General features: G+C 36.5%; 1 protein-coding gene across 2 annotated transcripts in view; it reads right to left on the bottom strand.

The window, feature by feature from the left end:
- The window catches only part of LOC149065787 (laminin subunit alpha-1-like), a 438,052-nt gene that overhangs the window by 18,230 nt on the left and 398,862 nt on the right, over positions 1 to 20,960 (bottom strand). For both annotated transcript variants that reach the window (XM_089253835.1, XM_089253836.1), the window contains 2 exons: positions 11,435 to 11,572; positions 1,003 to 1,123 (listed from right to left, as the gene is read on the bottom strand). In XM_089253835.1, coding sequence (XP_089109961.1) covers positions 1,003 to 1,123; positions 11,435 to 11,572 — 259 coding nt within the window. The remainder of the gene's footprint in view (positions 1 to 1,002; positions 1,124 to 11,434; positions 11,573 to 20,960) is intronic.

Genomic DNA, 20,960 nt, shown 5'->3' with positions numbered 1-20,960 from the left:
AAAAAGAATCTTGCTGATAGTTGACAGATATTCAAAAAGTCATTTATTTTTTAATGAAATACAATATAAATTATAATTAAGACTATTAAACTATATTTGATGCTATTAAAACTATTTACCGTATATACTCGTGTATAAGCCGAGTTTTTTTGTGGAAAAATTCTTTCCTCAAGTGGGGCTGTCGGCTTATACTGGGGCCAGTTTCTGATGAGAAAATATCGACCCCCGCAATCAGTAGTCATTTTTGTAGCGGTGTTCGAGAAACCAGCATTATTGGTATGGGATATGTTCAAAACTCACAGAACCGATAATGTCAAAGCAGAGGTAAAGAAATCGAAAACATCATTGGCTTTGATACCAGGTGGGCTAACGCGTCGTCGATTGTACACTCTTTAGATGTGAGCATCAACAAGCCTTTCAAAGAATATTTGAGGAATTTGTGGATCCGATTAGTGTGAATTAGTGTTCCGATGATAGAGTACAAAAAGTGGTGCCTCGAAGAAACCTGACATTGGCCTAGTGTGCCAATGGGTACATGAGGCGTTGGAATTCTGTTTCCGCCGATCCTTCAAAAAGTGTTGCATTAACAATGCGATGGACGGAACTGAAGATGATATCCTCTTTGAAAGTGACAATGACAGCTCAGATGAGGATAAAAACGAAGATGCCGGACCCCCTACGATAATCTGATGGATTACGATGAGCTTGCAGACTCAGAAGAAATGGATTAAAAAGTTTGAATCATTTTCTATTGTAAATTTCCATAAGCCATTCATTTTGAATGAAAATGTAAGAATTTTTTCTCTAAAATGCAAGGCTTTTTTGGGGATTGGCTTATACACGGGTTTTCAATTTATTGTGGTTTTGGTGGTCCTGAAGTTGGGGGGGGTCGGCTTATACACGAGTATATACGGTATTTGTCAAGCAAATGATAAAAATTATCATATCGTGACAGTTCATAAAATAGGCATAAATTTAAGATGAAAAAAGTAAGAAACATACCATACAAAACAGATTCGCCACTGAAAAAGTAACTCTCAAACTCACTGGAACAGTTGTCATATGAAGATGGTACCCTTAGTATGCCATTTAAAAGTAGATCTCTGAAACACCCGTGAAATATCTGATGTGGGAAAAAAATATGTAAATATAACTAGTCTGCAAACAAAAGAGGGTGATAGACAAGCCCAAGTGGATCATGAAACACTTTACAAACCCTGTTGTACTCCAAACCATTTTCAAGTTATGGTGGATAATCAATTACGAAAAAATATACGTCAAGTCTAAAAAAGCTGCATTTGTAAAGTTTTTAGGAGACCTACACGCAAACTAAGCACATATTTAAAAAGAATGGAAAAAAACCCTATGAGATAACATCACTTTCATTAAAATATCTGGATTTATTGGTAAGCTACAAACGGTGAAAGATTGCCAAAATTCCAAAATTTAATTATTGCCAAAATCTCCAATTATGCAAATTCCCTTATGGCTAAAATCAGTAAAATTTACCAAAAAATTTTTCCATTGCACCAGCTTTTGAAAAAGCCTACAATAAACTGTATCATTGTTCTGGTTCAGGAGAAATTTAGCCCTTTGTTCACAATACATCATTGAAATCTGCATTCTGCATTCATCGAAGTAATTTTAGTAGGTCTTGGAAACAATTTGATTTTTCACTTCATCAGTCTCTTAGCAATTGAAGCTTGCCATTAAATACAGATATCCTGTAGATGTCGACAATCCTGTAATGTCACCTTATATAATTTTTTTCTAAGAAACCGAATTGTCGCCAAAATCTGTAACCATGAATTCTCTCTCTCTGAATTTTCGTCGAATATCTAATTCAACAAACGTTGATTTCAGAAATGTATTACGAACAAAAGGCTAAATTTCTCCTAAACCAGAATACTGATATCACTTATTGTACACTTTCTGCTGGTACAATGCACAATTTTTTGGTAAATGTGGCTGATTGTAGCTAGAAGGGTGTTTTCGTAATTGGCGATCAAAATTTTTCGTGACAATTCAATTTTGAATTTTGCCAATCTTTCAGCACTTGTGTGTGTGTGTGTGTGTGGCTCACCAATAAATCCTGATATTTCGATGAAAATTATGTCATCTTATAGGATTTTTTCCGTTCTTTCCAAATATGTGCTTAGTTTGCATATAGCTCTTTTAGAAACTTCACAAATGCATGTGTTTTATACTCGACACATATTTTTTCCCTAATCGATTATCCACCATAACTTGAAAATTGTTTGAGATAGGACAGGGTTGGTGGGGTGCATCATGATCTACTTGGGCTCGTCTGTCACCCCTTTTCATTTAGCAAAATAGATTGGATTTACCCTGTATATATATAAAATAAACAAGCAAATAGAATTTTTTTTGTAAAGAAACAATGATGAATTAAAGAATACCAAATCTCAAAAAAGTAGTGTTAGAACATAACCAATACCAGCATTTAAGAGAGATAAAATATATGGTGTGATGAATATAGAATTAAAATATGGTATTCTATTGTAACATCCTATACATTTATATATACAGGGTAATGCCATGAAGTGGCAACAGGGTTGATGTTAGGCATCAAGGGCAACAAAAATTGCTATAGATCATGGTATCACAAACCACGTTTAGTCTACAAAAATCACAAAAATACTTATGAAGGGTGTGACGTTGAGTGGGACAAAAAGGCCAATAAAATAAGTAGAAAAAAAAAATCATTCAACTGCATAATTACAACACAGACTGTGGTGTACAAAATAAAGTACTACAATAAGTATGGAAAAAGTGAAACAAATAAGAACAAAAATCATTTACTTGACAGCATGATTACATTACAGCTCTTGATACCTAATATCACCCTTCTGAGTTTGTAGCCACTTTATCATTTGATCATTTTGTCTTGCACCACTATCATTTTCTGCACATAAGGGTTAATTAGACTGGGATCAACAACTTATTGCTGATTCCGAATAGCTTTTCTTTTTTATACTCATTGAGAGGTTGGTGTGCTAACCCCCTCAATGTTGGACTCCCTGCGGTAGCAATCTTTTTCTGTAGTCATGTCACCGTTTCTGTTGTACCCCTGCGTCAGCTGTCAGGAATACCTGTATACAGGGTGCATAGGTAACAGGGAACATGTCATTTTACCAGCAAATCATTGATACTAGAGGCATACTTTCAATTAGAAAAAGTATCCAAATAACATGTGGTACCTAGATACGCCATTAGGAGGACATTTTCTCCTTTTTTGATCTCATTTCAAGCATCTGCAGGGATTGTAAAGTAAAATGCTGAGGATATGGTCAATAAAAAATATTATATGTTCCAGGATGACTTTATAGAAGTCAAAGATGTCCAGAACATGACACTTGGTACATGTAGCCATACGTCTATATCTGTAGCAGAGGTACCGGCATGAAGAAAACATTGGAAAGACTGAAAGTTGCTAATCATTCTGTATATAAGGGACTCAAGTACGTATGCAGGAGAAAGAAGGTGCATAGCATTGTTTTTTCAGAAATTATTGGGGGGGGGGGCTAAAATGGCCTCAGCCTCTAGGTTCCAGTGCCTATGATTTGTAGCCATGCGTTGTAGTTTTATTGCAACTTATCTTGTTAATTAAACCAATCAAATTGATCCTATCATCTTCCTCTCCCCAAACTGGTGACTTAAATCGTGAAAAGGACAACAAAAAAGGATATATCATCATGACAGCCCAAAATACAACCAGGGTGACTGAAATTGCTCATATTGCAGTCAAACTGCCATTGTTCTAGCGAGCCAACCCAGACATCTAATTCAAGCAAATTGCAGTAATTTCACAACCCATCATTGTGGCAGACTTCCTACATCACTTTGGCCTGTTAGTTGGCATTCGCCAAGGATATGTGGTTGATCCTCTAACAACAAACATTCAAATCTCAACTGCACCACAAATTCAAGTGAAGTCCATGGATGGAAACACAAATTTTCACCCCCTGCTAGCAGAATTCTCAACACTAACAGAAGCTTCCATGGGTCCGCAACAAGTTCAACATGATGTGCAACACTTCACCAAGATGAAGCGGCCACTGGTCTATGCAAAGCCAAGGCAGTCAAATTCAACGCTGCTAAACAAGAGTTTAAATATCTTGTTGTAACTTGGGATATGCAGGCCATCAAAAAACTTTTGGGCCTCACCACTTCATATGATAAAGTAAATCAATGATGGTTGGTGCCCATGTGGCGATTACCGAAAATGCAATAGTGTAACAGTGCCAGACATGTATCCAGTCCCCCATGGCCCCCACAAGAGCAGGGCTGATAGGGCCCTAGCCCAGGGGCCCAGGACAATTCTCATCATTTTTTGCTTTTACACACTATGAATTAACTATAGAAGGGTCTTTGAAAAGTATGACTGGGGGGTTTCCAAAAGATCCCAGACTAGGGTCCTACTCCAGGATGGGGGCCATGCCAGTCCCACTCACTCAAGACTGCATGCGAATTTTGGAAGGCAAACAAATAATCTCCATGCTTGACATAGCCAAGGCATTCTACCAAATTCTTGTCGAAGAAAAAGATATTCCAAAGACTGCTCTGACAACACAGTTTGGACTCTTTGAGTTCCTCTTCATGCCTTTCGGTCTATCAAATGCTGCTGCCACCTTTCAACGGTTCATACATTACATTCTCAGAGGATTGGACTTTTGTATATCATATTTTGATGTCTTAGTGACCTCAGAAAGTGAGAGTCAGCATGTTGACCATCTGAAACAAGTTTTCCAGAGGTTTTAAGAATTTGACATTCTCATCAATGCTTCCAAGTACGTACTTGGTCAAGCCTCTGTGAAATTCCCTATTCACACTATAGATACAAAAGGCATTTTACCTCTTCCTGACAAAGTCTCGGCAACTATAAACCATGAAAGAACTGCGTAAATTTTTGGCCATCAATAACTTCTCTAGGCGTTTCATTCCTCATGCGGCACAATCTCAAGCAGTGCTTAATGATTACCTGAAGCAGGGGCAGCTCAAGCTTACCAGCCACCTGGGTGCAAAGACTCGTATGCCACTCTTAAAAGTGACCCTGGTGGGACCTCTAGAGCACCTCTAGATGAACCTGATTTTTTTTCAGAAGAAAGCCGCACACCATTGTTTACCATGCAAAATGGCAGTGACCATACCTCCCGCTTTTGAAGTAGATTTTTCGGCCTTTTGATCCAGAATTATTTTACTGTTCTTCTTAATAATGCCAGATAACAGGTAATTTAACCTTTAAAACAGCACTTAATTTGGATAGCATCATCACTTATCCTGTAAATATGACGTACAACAAGGTTATTTTTAATCAAGTAATTTATTTAAAAGGTGTTTCTAGTACTCCAGGGACCAGACAAGTGAGAAGTTGAATTTTTTCTTTGCTTCCGGACCATTGTAGAAAGAATACTATTTAAGGCAGTGATTCCCAACGCGGGCATTAACGCCTCCTGTGGGGAGATAGAATGTTCTATATCGGTGGTAGAAGCTATGGGTATATAATAGGATCCTATGGGTTATATTGCATTAGGGGGTGATGGGAGAAAAAAAATTCAGAAGAAAGGGGTGATGGGACAAAAAAGGTTGTGAAACTATGATATAAGGGAACCAAAATGCACACTTGCTCCTTTTCATAGAGTACAGGGTGGCTCTTGGGCCATGCGGCCCATTATGGCCGCACGGGGAGCCACTCAAGAAGGGTGCTAAGTCCATGGTGAATGGCCAATGAAACTTTTTCCCCCCAAAAAAAATTATTTCTGTCCATTCTGGAGAAGTGCTAAATCCGAGATGAAAGAGTAAAAAAAGAATTTTTTCAAGTTTTTTCTTAGGAATTGTTGGGATAATTTATGAGAGAGGGCATGACTCCCAAGGGTAACGTTGACAGGGCTCTAGCCAGGACTGTATCTTTATCTTCTTTTTTTTCATGCCATAAATTAACTGTAGAGAGAGAGAAGGGTCTCTCATTCATAATCTGGCATAGGGCCCACGAAAGATTCCAGTCGAGGGGTTCTGACACAGGATGTAGGGATTTGGGGGAATAGACAGGAGGCGCAAAAATCCAAGATCCCAAATAGTGATTTTGTCTCGGGCCGCATCTGATAATTTACATTCTTGTTTTTGTTATTAGTCATAGGCCCTGTGGATTTATTCCCACAAGCTTTTTCAACATCTCCATTTTCGAGGTATGACTCAAAAGCATGATGTCATATGCAAATTTTCACTGTGTGGAATTTTTAAAAATTCCATGCAGTGAAATTTAAACTGAAGTCTATGATGATGATGCCCCTTACAACCTGCCGCCCGGGTGCACTGCACCCTTGCTTAAGCCACCCCTGACCTGAAGGATGCCATAAAGAATGATGCAAGACTTATTGATTGGTCAGATGAAAAGCCACCAAAACATTCCAAAAATGTAAGAATGACCTAGCTGAAGCAACCACATTATGCCATCAGTCACCTACAGCCACCTTAGCTATTGTGGTTGATGCATCTGACACCGCTGTGGGAGCAGCACTTCAGCAACAGGTAGGGAACAATTGGCATTTTACTCAAAGACGTTATCTCCAGCCTAGCAAAAGTACAGTGCAGATGATAGCTGTTGGCAGCATATATAAATATAATATAAAATATTATTTACAAATTATATATACAAATAAAATATTATTTTATTGCCGCAAATTTATAAGCCATATGGTGGAAGGAAGCTGTTTCATGATTTTCACTGATCACCACTTTCTTTCCCATGCATTCTCACAAAAGGAAGACAAAAGCTCTCCACGCCAACTGAGGCCCTTGGGTTACATTAGCCAGTTTACTAATGACAGCAAGTCAGAGGCACTAGCATGAAGAAAATATTGAGGGGGCTGAAAGTTGCCAGTCATCCTGTATAAACTGGACTCAACCCTGTATGTAAAAGGAGGAGTGTGCTGCATTGTATGTTCATTGATTATTGGGATGGCTCCGCCCCCTCACAAAATTTATTGGCAGGACGTGCAAATATCATTGATTAATTCACCATCAATGTTCGACTTCAGGGGAATGGTAACATATCAGATATCAACTCCAACAGTCTGGCATCATCCCATCCTCTTTGGTATTTCAAGCCATCCCAGTGGGCAACCCTCCATTGGATTTTTTTGTGACACATCTACTGGCCATATCTGTCTGGTCATCCCATGCAACTTTGGTTGACCCATATTTGAAAACCTGCACAGTCTCTCTCACTCTGATGCTAAAGCCTCAATCAAGCTGGTACAAGAACAATATACGCAGCCCTCATTAAAAAGTGATATTTCTTCTTGGGCTCGCAAATGCAATGATTGCCAGAGGTAGGTTTGAGCATGCACATATTGATCTGATCGGACCAGTTCCTCCATCCGAAGGGTTCCAGTCCTGTCTTACTATGATTGACCATTTCTCCAAGTGGCCAGAAGCTGTACCTCTGGTGGACAGTTTTGCCAACACAGGGCTCAGCACTAATCACTGCCTCAAAACTAGTGAAAATAGTGACCAAAATATTTTAAAAAGTGACCAAATGAACAATTAAATTTTGATTATCAGCAATCGCATGAACCGTTTTTACTAAGCTTTGCATTTCAATGGAACTCTTCCAAATTGATTTCTTTTTACATAATAATGTGAAATAATTAAATCAAACTCAAACTTTTCTGGTTAATGGAATAGGGTTGAATAATTTAGTAAATCTCCCAGCAACTATGTGCGAGAGAGAATTACATTATCATTTATAAGTAACAGTTGCAATGCCTTTCTCTCATGTTACTTTCCACAACCTATCTCAAAACCAATTTAAGCAGGGAAAAATTTCAAAACAGCAGAAAGTTTTCACATTAAAAAAAAAAAGAAATAAAGTTTAATGGAGAGAATGTTTTCCATCCACATACTAGTGGATTTTTCATATCATGAGTGATGACATATAAAATACACTCAATTTTTTTCACCTAGTACAAATTTTACTTACATCTTTAAGTTTGTATAATATGTTCAGACAGATGTGCTTTTTGCTAATTTCTAATTTAGCATAACAAGTGTTTGGGCTTAGCCCCCAATAATTAATGAATATACAGTGCAATGCACCACTCCCTCTTCGGCATAAGGGTTTGAGTCTGTGTATACGGGACAAATAGCAACTATCAGCCCCCTCAATGTTCTCTTCATTTCAGCACCTCTACCTCATTAGAAAATTTAATTGCTCGTAAATCAATCGAAATGTCTTAATATTCAATTTTATAGAATAATTTTACCTACTTTGCAAAAATACAAAGTTTTCATTCACAGTGGGCAATTAAATTTATTTGTGCTGACATCGATGCAACACTTATTAATTAAGCACTTTTTTTAATAATTTAGTGTAAAATATATTTTACGATTAAATTTACGATTTTGTAATTAATCTTAGCTAGAGAAAGAAGGTAATGGTATAAAAAAAGCTGTCTATATTGTAACTCGTCATAAAAGTCAGCTGAAGAGCAGAAAATTGTTCAATTTTGAGCGAAATACTCCTTTTGGTATATACATGGTAGATACTTATGTTAAATTGTGTAACTTAATAAATTTCAAAACCTTGAACCCACGATTTTTCTACTATAAAAAATTTGAAAACTTTTCTCTATCTTTTAACAAAAATTTAGATTTGTGAACCTATCATTTGAACAAATGACATGACACTAGAAAAAAATCGAAACGAAAACTCTTGTAACGTAATTCATTGTGTTCTTGCAAAGAAAACAGTATTCGTTATCACCAGTAGTTACGTGCACCTTGATGACGGCAGGGTTTGAGGCAGAGTTTCACATTTTTTGCAAAATGCAAAAGAAAATCTTAGAATGCAAAAGAAGTAGTAGTCACTCTTGCAAAAATGCGTACAGGAAGTACGAAATGAGAAGACATCCAACTATAAATCATTAGCATTGTAGCATTTTGCTAAAGTTTTTCCCCCATTTTCGCTTTTTTGCTAAAGGAATTTTTTATCTAGGTTAAACCCTGGATGACGGATTCTAAACACAATATTTTCTGTATACAGCAAGTGCTTCACTGATTAGTCACTGACATGTGGCAGGCATATGTAAAATACTTTGTAAATAGCAGGTCCAATTGTCAAAGGTGGTTTTCCATTTCCTGGAAATTCCCATTACCTTACAATTATTCCCCTTTGAAGTTATGCGGTTTGGTCACTGGCAAGTAGCACAGATGTTTTCCAGTCTCCAAGGAAATCTACAGATACTGCTGAGTTTTTTCATGTAGCATTATTGTCATCAGGACATTTTCTGTGGTGCCCATAATGCCAAACAGTGAACACGCAAACAACAGGGTCATCTGGTTGTCAACAGGGAGCCCTGCAGTAGGATATTTTTTGAAAAGTGGAATCGAGAGTATGGAAAAACAATTTTTTTTCCCTGCTGTATTGTTCGGGTTTCATGATGACAGATACTTGAAATTGCAAAAAGGAAAAAAAATGCAATTAAAAATACTAGTTTCGAGAGAGGAGGGGAGACACATGTTTCCCTTCCCTGAGGCCCTGCAACAAAACAAATGATTTTCAGTGTGATAGGGGAAGAGGGAACCTACAAATTCCAACAATTTACCATTGCAGCTGGAAGCCTTTGTTCTGGAACTATAGGAAGGTTTTTCATCTTTTCCCCTTGTATGATTTTTAGACTGAAAAATTTGAATAATATGTTCTGTAATGGTGAAATAAACCAATTAGTTATTCATGGAAATGCTTTGAGAAATGAAAGGGTAATGAATATATTCCCACAGCCCAGTGCGATTGATGTCACGACCCGGCAGTTCAGAAACACTGGTCTAAAAAAACCACTTCAAAGCACTAAATAGGCGATCATCAGTGTCAACAGTTCACTGTGATGTCCTTGACAAAGGTTGGCAATGCACCTTGGTGCTGTGGTGCACACTTTAAGAAACACTACTTCACCGAACACCAACTCTGGCAATCGCTACATTGCAATTTACTGCCATTAATGAGATGGGTTGGAAATGAAAGCGCTGTCTGTCGGTAGTCGCCTCAAATTTTGTTAGGGAAAATATCTTATCTATATCCTCTCTCGGATTCGAACCCAGGACCGTGACAGCAACCTTCAGGGTGGTAGACAAGCATCTTACCACCATGCCACTCGAGTGGTTTTTTTTAAGAAACAAATCTAATCCTATAGAATGGACACAGACAATAAATAACCCCAAAAAATTAAGGTATTCTTTGTCAGAGAGAAACTTTGCACTTATATATGTCTGTTTCTGGCAATATTTTGGGCTATCAAATTACTATAGGGGAATAAGTCTGGTCAAAACAAGCAAAATATAATATTTTTGAAGCATCGTGAAGACCAATTCAGAAAATTGGCATAAAGGTGGTAGCTTTTTATGGCACTTCGTTTGCAAGAAGAGGAATTTGTTATAGACAATCATTTGATCATTTTCAGGCATTTTTTTGCATGTGAGGGGTAATCAGACCGGAACCTACAATTTATTGCCAATTCTAAACAGCAGCATTTGACAAATTTACCATTTTATACTCAATGGGAGGTCAGTTCACAAACCCCTTGGTGTGGGACTCCCCACAGTAGCAAAATTTTTTGTGGTCATATTGGCAGTGTTTCTGTTGTACCTTTGTGTTTGTTACGAAACTTTCTGACAAAGATGGATCATGCACTAAACTTGCAACACCTCTAAACATCTTTTGGTGATTCAAGTGAGTATGTAATCCACCTGGGCCACTGCGCTGCTCTGTCAGATGATTCCAATGACAGACTGAAGAAGAATAGATATAGGTATAAAGCAGTGGTTCTCAAACTTTCCTTACCCGTGGCTTCTCTGTCTTAGTCAACCTTAATCCACAGCTCCCTAGACTAGTCAAACAAAGAACCACTTCAAAGCAACAAACAGACGCATAATAACAAAAGAACGTAAATCAAATCAAAGCATATATGAATATTTCAAGCTCCCTGTGACACATGACAATTTTGGCGACCCCCCCCCCCCAGGTGCAGTGATGTGCTCCTGGGGGGGGGGGGCATCACCAAATTGGGACATGAAGCACCATCTGTTGGTGAATATTTACACTACCCAAAAGAAAGTGATTAAAAATGTTCCTGACTTCACTCATTTATATCCGCAAGAATGACTTTAATATCTGTCACTCTTTTCTTGCTATCCCATTTTGAAAACCGTCAGTCCATTTTGGGACACCCTGTATGTGCATGAATGTTTGTAGTTAACTGACCAATCATCATGAAGAATGCTTTGAACTGGTTTCATTTAAATGCTCTCACAATAAAATTTCATTTCTTCTACTAGGTCTATTATGACCATATGTTTTTTTTAAAGTATAATTTTTTTCAAATGAATTTGAAGAGATAAAACTTGGCTAAATACTTACTGATCTTGGAATATTCTTTGGTGATCTTCCCAAATAAAAGGGTTCTTTGAAAATAAACTTCTTTGCAACACGAACAGATGATACCAATGCTTTATCTATATACAGTGTTAACTTTGACCCAATTTTCAAAAGTTCAACCTATAAATCATTTTAATGAAATTATTCATACCTCTAAAATTTCTTAGGTAAAAAATTGAGATAAAATTAAAACTAAAAAAGACAATGCCAATGTAGGTAGTTGTTGTTTTAATTTAATATCAGATAAATTGAGTCTCCTTAGAATGAAGTTTTATCATTCCATCAAAATGCAGGCGAGTTCATCACAGAGAATTAATTTTGAATGTATAGTAACTTAACAAAAATGTGAGCATTACAGTAAAATTTTCATGATGCAGAAAAATTTGCTATACAGATACTCTATGGCAAGAAAACCAACAGTGATTTCACACATTAAAAAAATCCAACATTGTTACTTTTTTATGAACAAGGGAATAATAAAAAATTATTATTATTTTGTTCCATATTTTTTAAGTACAGTTTTTAACCTATAGCATTATATATTTTTACACACCAGGAAAAGTAAAACCATTAATCTCATTAGTGAAAATTCAACGTAGCACCTGCAATCGAGAAGTAAACAAAATATCTTGAAAATACAGTAGCAAGTTTGTTGAATCATGCTTTTTTTTAAAGCTAATGTTTTAAACTTATTTTCTTCAGTGTCCTCTTTTCAATTTTTTGCTTTAGTTGGCCATGGGTTCCATTTGCCTTGATGATTGGGCAAGTGGGACCTGCAGCTGATTGTGCTTCAAAATCCTTCACAAAAAGATGACCATAAATGAAAGAAATGTAAAAAAAAGGAAAAAATTCATTTAAAATGTGAAAAGCTCATACATTTTATTATTCTTGTATACAAAGCTAATTAACAACCTCAGTATCTAGGAAACTCAGTGCAATATTAACCACCCCCTCCTCCTGAAAATATTGACTCATAAATAAAAAGAAAAATGTGAATTTTCCCAGACTGTGTGTGTCAAATTTAGGTGGTGATGGAAATGGCAGAACTTCATCACTTTTAATCATACTTTTATCTTGAATGTTGGTCTATTGAAAGGCATATGTGGTAACAGTTCTTCCAAATTTTTGTTTTTGATGAGTCTTAACTTCATTAAGTTGCCCAACAAATATCTTTCCTGACTTTTTATTTGCAAGTTTTATGAGATCCTAGTCACCAACCTTAGCTTCTGAAATTGTTTTTGACACTATGTCTATGAAGTTTTGTTCTTCTATTTCTCTGTGCTCATCTTTTAGGTCTATAGAAGAACCTTAGGTGACTCAAAAGCTTTATCATTTTCTCCGGTGTCTTATCACAGTTAATAAAACCAATACAAGAAGGTACAGGGTAAACGTGAATTCATTGTGAGTTTCACTTGTAACCCATTCATTAAGTTTCACTTGTAACCCATTCATTAAGTTTCACTTGTAACCCATTCATTAAGTTTCACTTGTAACCCATTCATTAAGTTTCACTTGTAACCCATTCATTAAGTTTCACTTGTAACCCATTCATTAAGTTTCACTTGTAACCCATTCATTAAGTTTCACTTGTAACCCATTCATTAAGTTTCACTTGTAACCCATTCATTAAGTTTCACTTGTAACCCATTCATTAAGTTTCACTTGTAACCCATTCATTAAGTTTCACTTGTAACCCATTCATTAAGTTTCACTTGTTGGGAAATCGTAACCCTCTTAATTCATTCTTTCTCTAAAGAAATATCATAATTATGTTAAAATGATAGAAAAGATAGATAAGAAAGGGAGAACTTGACATCAAAATATTCATAATAGGCTCAAGTGACTATGTAGGTGAAGATAATTAGAAGGTTATGAGATATATAAAGCATATTTTATTTAGACAGATGCAGAAAATATAGGGCATTATACATGCACAATTTCTTGCCACATAATAGTAAAAACATTAAATTCTTAATCTGTACTATTGCTGCAGGACTACAATCACGGAAATGTAAAAATTCAAGAAGTGTGACATCACAGATAGTTAAAGTTCCTACTACAGGTTGCAACACACTCTCCCTGGAGTCAACACAATGATGGCCAAATATTCTTCAAAGAAGCAGACATGATGACTGGAGCGAGTCACAGTTTTCAGTACTGTCTGTGCAGACAACTCTGTACCTGCCGATTGGATGGACGCCTTTGGAGGAACCTCAGTGTGGTCATCAAGGAAAGCTGGAATCAAACAATTGAAGGAGACTCTCTTGGATGTCCCATCAATGCCAATGTCTAAGAACTTATCTTGTACATCCTTAACCAGAAAAGAGTGGTAAGTGGGTTGTAAAGCAGAATATGGTGCTTCATTATGCAAGAAGATGTGCAATATGTATTTTAGATCTGTAGGAACACATGTTATTGTAGATCTGTGAGTTGTATGTATGGGTTTCTCTCATTGAATGCGCATTAGTTGCTGAAGATTATGGACAAAATCAGATTGCTTGATGTCTGGTATTTCTAAAAGAGTATTTGCCAGGCAGTTGCAATGGTGATCCATAGAGGATTTCTGTGGAAGAGCATCCCAAGTCTTCTTTCACTGTGGATCTTAAACTTACTAGGATTGAAAGGAGAGTGAAACAAATGCTAATGCGATTGAATTCAGCATCTTAGGGCAACTTTCAGTGATCGATGATGTCTCTCAATGAGTCCATTCCCTTATGCATGATATTAAGGATGATTTGTGACATCACGAGGGGATGTCACAAATCATCCTCTCGTGATGGAATCTGGGATATCTGCTCAAGGTCTGGGAAGGATGGCTTTCAAACTATCTGCCTTGGTCAGTGGTAATCTTTTGCAGCATGCAAAATCTGGTAGACCAAGTAGCAATTAGGCAAGGCTTTGACAAAAGTTTTGGCAGTTTGGTCTGGCATAGGTGAGGATTTGATCCATGTGGAACATCTGTCTATCATCATTAGGAGGTACAGTAAAACTTGGCAGAATGTTAGTGAACCAACTATTTCCAGATTGATGTGTTGAAATCAGTTTTGTTCGGTACTTTGAATTCAGCCAGATTGGAGTAAGTATGTTGGTGAACTTGGGAATGCTGGCATGCAATACATACTAACACATGTCAGGCAGTCTTTTTTGATGTTAGGCCAGATGGAACGTTGAGAAAGCAACTTGGTGGTAGCTTTGACACTTGAATGTGAAAGCGTATGGTTATTCAACAACTTGTTTTCTGTATGATTCTGGAATATAAGGACTGTGGAAATGTCACAAAACATTTGTTTTGTACTACTGTCCAGCAAATAAAGCTTGAAAATCTTTAGTCACAAACTTTGTTGCAGTTCACATAATTCATCCTCATGTTGAGAGTCAGCAATCACATTGTAGTCGATTGGGGATAGCAAAGCAATATTTGCAGTACGTGACAAAGTGCCATCAACTACATTTTTTCGGTCCAGGAATATACCTGATATCAGTTGCAAATTCTGCAATATAATTCAATTGCTGTAATTGTTGAGGCAAAGTTTTTATTGGTCTTGTTTAAACGCACACATCAATGGATGGTGATCACTACATATAGTGAAATGGCGTCCTTCTAGTTGGCATCTGAAATGTTTAACTGTGCTATAAAGAGCTAGAAGCTCTCTGTCATATGCACTGTGTCTCACTTAGGAGTGGGAGAGTGTGCAAGAGAAAAATCATGTTCTTGCTATAGCACTGCAATTGCACTATCCAATGTGTCTGTTACAAAAGAAATGTGTGCATGTGGTTTTGGATATACAAGCAAATTTTGTGTTGAACAACACATACTTGACATTGTCAAAGGCTGGTGAAGCTTCTTTAATCCATTGAAGTGGCTTTTGACTGTATTTTGCATGCAATGCTAACATAGCGGTGAGTAGTCACCATGGCCCCCCACATCTTACAGCAGGGCCCCTAGGCTGAGATCTTTTGTGGGCCCCCGGTCAGACTTTTCACTGACCCTTCCATAGTTAATTTATAGTGTGAAAAGCAAAAAAAAAGGATGAGAATTTTCTCATCCTTTCTCATCATCAGGGATGGAGCCTTATCAACTCTGCCCTTGTGGGGGCCATGGCGGTCACTGTAGGTCTGCACACTTGTATATAAACTGATGGTAAGAATTCAACATGCCTAAAAATCACCATAATGAGTGATGGAAGTGGGTTGCAGAAAATTCTTGATAACATCTACTTTTGCAAACAACAGTCTGAGTTCATCCTTGCTGATTTCATATCCCAAGAATTTGATGGTAGGGACACATTTAAGCATAATCAGTATTGGTCAAGTCAACTGACTATTACTCATAAGTGATGGAAATGTGTTTGCTCGCCTGGAGAAGCAACCAGGATATCATACAAGTAACAGAATACAAATTCCAATCTTTATAGGACCATATTAATGAATTTCTGGAATGTTTGTTCTGCATTACATAATCCAAAGGTCATTTATGGAAATTAAAAGAGTTCAAATGGTGTAGTGGTTGCAGTTTTAAAAATTTCCAGTTTGTGTATTATTATTTGCTGACAGACAGAGTGAATTTTATTGTGAGGCCATGAGAGACTATTACAATTTTGTGGTATTGAATATAATAACAAAAACATCAAGAAGTGGGACAATACATGAATTTGAGGAGAAAAAATTTCAGGATTGTACTTCAAATTGAATACATTCAAAATATAAGGCATTAAAAATATGACGAATAAAAATATTAAAAAGTAAACTGAATAAAAATATTAAAAAGTAAACTGAATAAAAATATTAAAAAGTAAACTGAATAAAAATATTAAAAAGTAAACTGAATAAAAATATTAAAAAGTAAACTGAATAAAAATATTAAAAAGTAAACTGAATAAAAATATTAAAAAGTAAACTGAATAAAAATATTAAAAAGTAAACTGAATAAAATCATTGAAAAAAAATTAAATTAAATTAATAAAAAATATGTTGAGTAAAAAACATTAAATAAAAATACATTGAGTATAAAATTTTAAGGAATGCACCATAATACTTTCGTGTCATTGAATACATAGGGCTTATTCACATATTCACTTTTTGCGAGAATATCTTGAGCCTTTGTGCAGATACAATGAAATTAAAAATTGAATGATATTGCGTATGAGAGAGTTTTAGAAGACTACTCAATCAAATCAAAATGGTTTGTGAGATTAGATAAATATTTCCAACTACATGAGTGAAAAATTGAGCAATTGAAAAAGAAAAACCTGATGCCAAGTTTCGAGTTCTTTCAGATTACACAGATTGCAGAAATTGTGGGGAGATATTGTGAATATTTTACCCTGGAAAAAAATAGAATTCTGTTTCATTCTTAGCCAAAAGAGGACTCTTTTCACTTTGATATAAAGTTTTGATATCATGTAAACTTCAACAAATGTGTGCGATTTGATAAACATATAATGAGGGTGATTATTACTATTTTCCATAGCACTCAGATCAGATTTTGGTCTACATATGTTTGCAAAATATGCAAAAACTTGACAGCACTGTTGGGATCCTGAGAAAGCCACACAATCCCATAGCCAGATTTTTCAAATAATAGTTTAACATCTGAAGCCCAGTTAAACTTTGATTCAGTGATCAAGTTGCTGTATTGGTGTAAATATGATTTCTCACAAAATGTAGCGCCTAGTATTCTAAGGATATGTGTCCAGAATTTAACAATCAAAATCAACTTTATAAATGTTATAGATAGAGAAATATATCCAAGTTCCAATCGTGGTATGTAATTTGGGGTATATTTTAACAAATTAAATAATTTCTTAACAAAAAAAGCAAAAAAATTTGTCCAGTTGGTGAAGGTAATTAATGTACTGACCCCAGATAGGTGAGCCATAGATTACGACAAAAGTTACCATACCATTAAACAATTTAAACCAGCTATAGGGTGAACTGTGTTTGGCTCCCAGAAGAATACAGTCTGCCCCAGATATTCTAGGATATTTTTCCTTTATTGGAAATTTTTTTCTGGCAACACTCAGCAATCGTCATCCGTATATTTTGCTTACAAATTTGAGTTGTGCATGTTTAGGATGGCTCATTTTGCTAATGCTACTGATATTGCTTCGAAAAGGCAAAAAAAAAAAGTGAAAACTTTACAAGAAAAATTAGATATATTGACTATGCTTGGCGAAAGTAAGTCAATTGCTGCTGTGGGCCACCATTATGGAATCAACAAATCTATGGTAAGATATATCACGAAAAAGGAATATAAAATTCGAGCAGCTGTGGCTGTAGCTGCACCTTTGGCAGTGAAAACTTTGCATCGCCTACGGGATCCATGTGTTTCTCATACAAAAAATGCTGTTTTTTTTTGTTCTTTTGTGAGTACAAGCAGCACCTCCTAGAGACAAAAAGCCTCCGCACGCTGCTCGTAATGTCAGCAAGTAGTCAATTTTCTCTCCGAATATTCAGAGAAAAAAATTCCCTGCTCATGCCAGTATCATCGTTGTGTGGAAAAGAAATGATCGGGCTCAGAATTGGTGATTTATATTCTCCACATCCAATCACCATGCGGTATTTGTGAGCCAAACAGGTAGATTCTACATCAAAATAAGAAGAAACGAAATAGGATGCTGTGATTCAAAATGTGGCAAACTTGCTAGGTAGTTTTAATGACATTTCAGATGAAATTGGCAGCCCGTGCAGAGGCTTTCTATCTCTAGGAGATGCTGGTACAAGACTGCTACAAAAAAGGTATTCCAATTGATTGTAATATTATAACGGAAAAGGCAAAAAAAGTTTATGTTCTATAAAGGAAAGAGATGGTGAAACATCTCTTTTTCAACAGAATTTTATGCAAGTAAAGTTTGGTTTCATAGATAGATAGATAGAACAGCTCACAACCCTGGACAAAGCAACCTTGGGATGCAAAGCAACTTACTTCCGTTACCTCAAAAGAGGCAGGGTTGTGTTAGATAAAGTTAGCAAAGATTTATAGCAGTGGCCCCCTAGTCCTGCGCTCACAAGTATTGAATCACTCACATCTTTCTCCCCATGAAGACAGCTATCAACTCGATGTAACGTACAAACTATTTGACTAAAATGGATAGCTGAACCCAATGACTAGGGAGAAAAATTGCATGTGGGCCCAGTGGCACATAAGGCCCGGAGACCGCAGTCTGGGATTTCAAAAGAAGTCTGGAAAAAAACTTGTGGGACAAGTAAGAAGTAGAAGTTGGCATGTTGAAGTGGGAGAGATTTGAGAATGGTCTAAATACTTGATGATATGAACAAGAAGAATCGGCAAACCGAAATCACAATGTTTTTCAGAAAACATCGCCAACAATCACTGCACCCTCTTTTACTTTCCCTTCTACCTCTGTGCCACCCTGCTCATCTCATGATATTCAATAAACGAGATATAAAAAAAAAGACCCTATGGTTTCGGTTATTCATGGATTTTCGTATTCACTGTCACTCCCGGAACATAACACCTGTGAATATGGGGGCAGTCTGTAGTCCATAATGAATATATTGCAGATATACCCTCTGCTTGGAAATAATTTTTTGTCAAATGATATGTCCCAGAGGAATTCCAAGGAAAGTATAGGAATTAATGGTATCAAATTTTTTATTTTCGTAGAAGAATGTGTCATTTTTGGACCTCCCCACTTACGGAAAACCAAAACTTTTGTTTTATTCACATTGCTGTTGGTTTATAGTCCCTATAGAACTGTTCTGGAATATCAATAGTTCTTAAATTCATGGGAGAGTCTGCCAGTAACACTGCGACATCCACGTACAGCAAGATATTAAGTTATGTTCCATCAGGGAAAGACAAGTCTTTTATATCAGCTTAATTTCAGTGAATTATATGAGGTCATTATAAAACAGTGAGAACAAACTAGGGCTCAAAATTTCTCCCTTAAGAACACCAGAATTAATTTTGAAAACCTCAGTATCAGAGTGGTGTAGCCAGGTTTTTGTCAATGGGGGAGAGAAATTGTAAAAGGCGTCTTTTTCCTTTTCCTGATCTATACATTTTTTTATGAATTGACATAACTTGTCAGTACTTTGAGCTTGTTGGAGCTATTCATTGGTATGATTTGGAACAATATGTACTTCAATGAAAGAAACCGGCAACACTTGTCTTGAAAAATAATCTGAATTAATATTATGTTTGCAAGGTTTATGTATAACATAAGGCATCCCATACAAAGTTATGTTCCTGGCTCTCCTCTAACTGGCTGGAAAAAACAACCTAGAAATTTACATATACTTCCACTAATACAAATATAAATACAAGGGCCTCAACAAGCAAATTGCCTAACGAGGTGGCTGAAAAAATATGCCCATGAAAAATATGTATGTCAAATATAAGCAAAATATTTAATATAAAAGCATGTATCCAAGAACATTTAATAATATATAATACACTGCCTAAGAAAAAGATTATTGTTGTCTTAATTAAGTATGTATAGCTTCTTGATTTATCCCACTATGTCTATTGTACTTCATTTTAATCAATTGGTTAGAATTCACAACCCCTGGAGGTAAGCTATTTCATTCATTGACAACATCATTAGGGAAAAACTCCTTGCAACACCACAACCTGGAATTGTCCCTTACTAAACGATACTTGTGTCCCCTTGTCTAAGCAGTTGATTGATGGTTTATTAATAACTCATAGTCCATCTTATCCATCCTGTTGAAAATTTTGAACACTTCAATCATTTCCTGCTTGACACCTGCGTTCTTCCAATGTAAACATATTCAAGAATTGAGTTTTTCTTCATAGCTCAAGCCTTGTGTGCCAACAAGAGTATGCGTAGCTCTTCTCTGCACCCTCTAAACCAAGTTTATGTCCCTCTGCAGGTGTGGTCTCCAAAGCCTTACGGCATACTCCAGTGCAGCACGAACTAAGCCGTGAAAAAGCAAAAGAGAATGCCTGTAGAGGAACGTGAAGATACCTTTTTAAGAATGAAAAAATAGATAACAATAGTGCCAGGATCTCTATCACAGGGGCCCTAATCAGGATTGTCTCAAGAGCATTGTGAACCCTGCGCAAGGGATGCTCAGAGGCCCTTATATCTGACTGAAATTACCAGCCTGTCAGTTTAAATATTTATCATCCACAATTACTGCAGCTGATCTCATTATCATGAGGCCTTCCTATTCATGGGTTGGTTCATGTGTTAAAATGATACTGCACTTGGTGGTTGCCCGCTTCACAGCAACCAAAAAAAAATTTTTTTTGGATGATGAAACAATACGCCTATATAATTAGTGAAAACTTTATTCCATGTAGCACTGACCCCTCCTCCACCATGATTATTTTCAAAACAGGCACTAGCTCTGTGTTTCCCAAAATGGAAAATATTGCCCTCTGGGTGTGGCAATGGAATGGTCCAGGGGGCAGTAGAAGCTGTCAGTATAACAACATAGGATCCTATGGTTGGCTTGAAATGGGAGGCAATGAGAAAAAAATTTCTGAAGGAGGAGGCAATGGAACAAAAAGTTTGGG

The sequence above is a fragment of the Pholcus phalangioides genome, unplaced genomic scaffold (genome assembly GCF_987345545.1).
Source record: "Pholcus phalangioides strain wild (caught in Gottingen) unplaced genomic scaffold, Ppha-v1.0 ptg000039l_1, whole genome shotgun sequence".
Taxonomy (NCBI): domain Eukaryota; kingdom Metazoa; phylum Arthropoda; class Arachnida; order Araneae; family Pholcidae; genus Pholcus; species Pholcus phalangioides.
Note: the sequence above shows the minus strand (reverse complement) of the source record. Positions and strands in the feature narration are given on the sequence as shown.